Here is a 5162-nt window from a genome sequence, read left to right as displayed (position 1 = left end):
ATCCCACCGGCCTCTAATCCTAAAGCACATTGCTTTGTGGAAGGAAATGTGGTTGACAGTTGTATGGCTGTGCAGACTGAGGATCCACTGGCAGTGGCACTGGGACTTATCTCTACTGCATGTACTGGCTTTTTGGGATCCTATTCTCTTTGGAGAACAGTGCTTTTTGAGTGTTGTTTAAGTGTGAATTCTAGTGTTCCTGTAAAGACTTTCACATATCCTGTTTAGAGTTTTCCTCTTCATTTCTAATTTTCTTTCCCTACTTTGGGCAATCAGACCTTAGCTATGAAGAACCACACCACGGTGACTGTATTCATTCTTCTTGGATTAACAGATGATCTACAACTGCAGGTCGTCATTTTTGTGCTTCTCTTTCTCACATACATGCTGAGTGTTACTGGGAATCTAACCATCATCACACTCACCCTACTGGATTCTCATCTCAAGACACCCATGTATCTCTTCCTACGGAACTTCTCAGTTTTAGAAATTTCATTCACAACTGTCTGTATCCCCAAATTCCTCATTAGCATGGCGACAGGGGATAAAACCATTTCATACAATGACTGCGTAGCACAACTCTTTTTCACTATTCTCTTAGGGGCAACTGAATTTTTCCTTCTGGCAGCCATGTCCTATGACTGCTATGTGGCCATTTGCAAACCCCTACACTACATGACCATCATGAGCAGAAGAATTTGCAACTTGCTGGTCTTTGCTTCCTGGCTGTCTGGTTTCCTGATCATTTTTCCTCCTCTCATCATGGGGCTCCAACTTGATTTCTGTGCAGCTAACACTGTAGACCATTTCTTCTGTGACATTTTCCCTATACTTCAGCTCTCCTGCACAGACACGCACACAATAGAATTAATGGCCCTTCTCTCTGCCATTTTGACACTCCTGGTTACGCTGGTGTTAGTGAGCCTCTCCTACACACACATCATCAGGACTATTCTGAGAATCCCATCTTCTCAACAGAGAAAGAAAGCCTTCTCTACATGTTCTTCACACATGGTTGTGGTGTCCATTTCTTATGGCAGCTGCATCTTCATGTATGTGAGGCCATCTGCAAAGGGGAGAGTCGCTTTAAATAAAGGGATTGCTCTGCTCAGCACTTCAGTTGCACCCATGCTGAATCCCTTCATTTATACACTTAGAAACAAACAAGTAAAAGATGCTTTTAAGAATATGACTAAAAAAATGGAGTTTTTCTCAATGAAGTGAGAACTTAATTGTATTCCAAGTTGACTTGTAGTGCCAGCAGGAAGAGTGAAGGGCGTCATCAAGTTCTTCCACATGTGTATTTAAAATCATACGACCCTTTACTTAACTGAACAGCTTCTGTGTCCCCAGTTATGTCCAAATTCTGTGTCTTACCCTGTTTGGAATGAAATATCCTAGTTTGCCATGTTGAGTTGGCATTGTACAGAAATTAATAGCCATATTGGTCTCAAATTTTAAATTTATTTTTTTCCAATTTTATATGAGTGACAGACTATATTAAACATGTAAGACCTTATTTATGTGGCTTTAATTCCAGAAACAATAAAGTATTCTTCAAATTATAAAAAGAAAGATAATTATCTGCATTTTTACTTTTATAACTTTCAGAATTCTCTTAGAAGCAAAGTGACTTCGAAATTTCCATGATCTTCTGCAGTGTTCCAGAGGCTCAGCCCTGTGTTTATTTTATAAAGATGTTTATATATTACATAAGCTAATGACATATTGTTACAACATGTAAATTCCATTTTTCTTAAATATTGTTTGAATTTATCACAGCACTCATTCCCATGTTTTGCTAGGCTTCTTGAAATGTCTGACTTTTATCTTCACAGCTTTGTAAAATGTGTGCTGAGATGTTGATGTCTAAATAAGAACATAAAGATTATGGGTAATCTGATTATGACAAAATAGAAAATAAATGTGTACACAAAAGGAATAACTGAATAATGGTATTTTTAATTCTTATTTGAATTCTCACACATTGTTCAAAAATTACACAGCAGTTTCTCTCTGGACCTGGTACACTTAGACCATAAACAAGTGTACAATTCTTTTAGAACATTACAAAGATGTAAAGATTCTCATGAATAATTTTTGAGCATTGTAGGTTCTACCAGAGTGATTTCTTCTCAATTTAAGTGGTCAAATATGTTTTTAAAGTCATTATAATGATTTATCATGTGAAAAGCAGAATGTGTTGGCCGGTTTCTTCTCAAATGTGCCATGTTTCAAGGTGACACAAAGGAGAAAACCTTCCCCTAAAAAGCTAATGTACTCATATTGTTGAGAGTTAATGGGTGTAACATCTGATGCTATTAAGAGACACAATCTCATAGTAATAGATATCCTAAAGTGGATGGGGGCATGCCCAGGAGAACTATAGAAATACTGAGAGCAGGAGAAATGATCTTCCCCAGTAACAACACATAAATTGCTTACCCAATGCCAAATAGTGAGCTATGAAACATTTATACATATAGCATGATATAGACTGAATAGGTTGTATTTAGGAATATTTATGTATAATCTTATAGACATATTCATGTAACAATAATTAATAAAAAGATTATGAATTTGAAAGGGAGTCAGGAAGGGTGTATGGGAGGGTTCAAAGGGAAAGAAAAAGAAAGAGAAATTATGTAATTATATTATAATCTCAAAAATACAACTATGGGGGGCTGGAGAGTTGGCTCAGAGGTTAAGAGCACTGATTGTTCTTCCAGAGGTCCTGAGTTCAATTCCCAGCAACCACATGGTGGCTCACAACCATCTGCAATGAAATCTGGTGCCCTTTTCTGGCCTGCAAGCACACATACAGACAGAACACTGTAAATGAAATAAATAAATAAGTCTTAAAAAACTCACAACTATGGGTTTTATACTGTGACCCCATTCCCACCCTACCAATTTGCAAGAATATGAGACACTTGTTTTAAGCTACCTTTTTTTACAACTCCAAAACCTGGACAAGGAGATGCTCCTCAAAACAGTGACTGAATGTATTTGAGATGGTATGTCTCAGAAGGCTTCTAGGTGTCCCATAAAGAGATAGACTGTTCAATGATGACATTAAGAAACATCTCCATCTTCAGAAAGAAGTAAAGTACAGGATACGGCAACGGCACTTGAGATACTTTACCACGTCATGAGAATGAACGACGGCAAATACCCAAAGCTAACACTGCTTGGAGGAGTGTACGGGATAAGGCAAAGATGAAAGCCCAAAAAGCGCTGGATAGATGGCACAAAAGAAGACTGTGGAACCTTGGATATGACAATACACAAGCATCTAGGATTGCCTGGGATAGGAACAACTGGAGAACCACCATAAACGGGCTGCCCATGCGTGCTTAAGCATTGCTGGGGCATAAATGATGATGGTGATGGGTTTTACTACTATCAAGAATTAACTGAATTCTTACAGTTAACCTTCAACTTATAACTTTATATGGTCTGGAGAGGTAGGTGCCACTCTGAAATCTGTGTTAAACCGTATCTGGCAGGTTATGTCCTGTAAAATTGATAGAATTGTAGTATAACATGTTCTGGAAAATAAGTCAGATACAGAAAGAAAGGATATTAAGTTTTCCTACACTGTGGCAACTTGGAAAACAACAACCTACAAGTAGAAAGAGACAGAAAATGAAATCATAAGATTCTTAGTTTAAAAAAAGATCATCCTGAGTGAGATAACCAAGACCCAGAAAGACAATTATGGTTTGGAATTTGTGTATATGTGGATATTAGCTGCTAAATCAATGATAACCAAGCTAGAATCCATAGAACCACAAAGGTTTGCTGTAGTGTAAGATGTTGTGGGTAACACGTTGTGGGTGTGTGGGTTAACATCGGTCCATGAAGTGAAGACCCAGAGACACTTTGAGAATGAACTTAGCCTTAGCAGGTGCAGGGATTCCTACCCTCAGCAGACTGAAGCACTTTCCCTTAGCCCAGGGCATTTTTATTTTTTCCTACATTTACACTCTAGCCAGTAGATTTCAATATATTCAAAACAACCTGAATGAAGCTTCCAAAAATACAATGTCAAGTATAAATACCTGATTCAGGAGGTACCCAAGGTTTCCCCCTAACCAAGTTTTGCATAGGCTTTGTACCCATAGAAAACTCCCTAACAAGATGTATATAGGGCAGAAAACGTATCTGTAACATGGAGGATGGATTAAGAATGAGTGATAACTCTGGAGCTAGACCAGGTTTAGCCCAGAGGGGTTATTACTAGGGGAGTGGGAAATTCTGCCATTGTAAGGAACTGGGAAGCAGACCACAAATAGATCTCACTAGGAAAGGGAAAATAGAACAGATAGCAATGAATGAATAGGTTAGGGGAACGAGAACAGGAGGATCATCTGCAGGGGTGTAGGGAAGAGAATAACAAGTAGAGAAGTGTGGAAGTGACAGCTAAAATTAAAGGCTATTTGATGAGTAGCTTCATAAAATACATGAAAATGGCATAAGAAAAATGCTAACTAATGAGGGAGACAGAACCCCAAATGAATATCACTTGTTACCAAATGAAGCTTCCATTTCTTGGATTGGGCTACATCTAATTGATTTCTTGGTCAAAGGGATCCCATGGGAACCTTTTTGTCACCAGAACTAGAGGTTGCTCTTTACAACTGGCAGCAAGGCCCTATTGCTAGAGATGACACCTACACAATTCATTGAACGTGAAGTTGATCAGGTGCCCACACAGAGCTTTCATCCTGGGTGCTTGTGTCCTTGGCACAGTAAGGTACCCTGCACACTGCCAAAGGAGAAGCATAGACACAAACCCACAAAACCCTTTGCTCTACAATGATAGCCTGCCTACAAGAAGTGCTGGTGCAATGGTGGTACAAGCCTTGTATGAGTAGCCAACCAGTGTTTGACCTGACTTAAGGGCCACTCCACAAGGTGCAACACATAAACTACACTTGCCTTGGTTACCAAGAACCAGAGACTTGGTAGCCCAGGGAATGAACATGAAATGAAATTTATGCCATGGCAATGTTGAAGCATGTATGGGTAGCCCATATAGGGTGATTCTGTTGAACATGTCTCTATTGGATTTCATGGTCTAAGCTGATGAGGATGATTGACCAGGTCTCTTCCTCAGGTTGCTTAGGGACCTGGGGCAAACCAAATACTATTGTTCT

General features: G+C 39.1%; 1 protein-coding gene across 1 annotated transcript; it reads left to right on the top strand.

The window, feature by feature from the left end:
* Positions 1-285: 285 nt before the first annotated feature.
* Positions 286-1224, top strand: LOC121458818 (olfactory receptor 6C74). The gene has a single exon (XM_041668155.1). It carries the CDS (start codon positions 286-288, stop codon positions 1222-1224), a length of 939 nt encoding a protein of 312 aa, XP_041524089.1.
* Positions 1225-5162: the final 3938 nt, after the last annotated feature.

This window comes from Microtus oregoni, unplaced genomic scaffold (assembly GCF_018167655.1).
Source record: "Microtus oregoni isolate MIOR12 unplaced genomic scaffold, Mior012 000001F_ref0000356, whole genome shotgun sequence".
In the NCBI taxonomy this organism is placed as follows: Eukaryota; Metazoa; Chordata; class Mammalia; order Rodentia; family Cricetidae; genus Microtus; species Microtus oregoni.
This window is presented reverse-complemented; position numbering and strand designations above follow the sequence as displayed.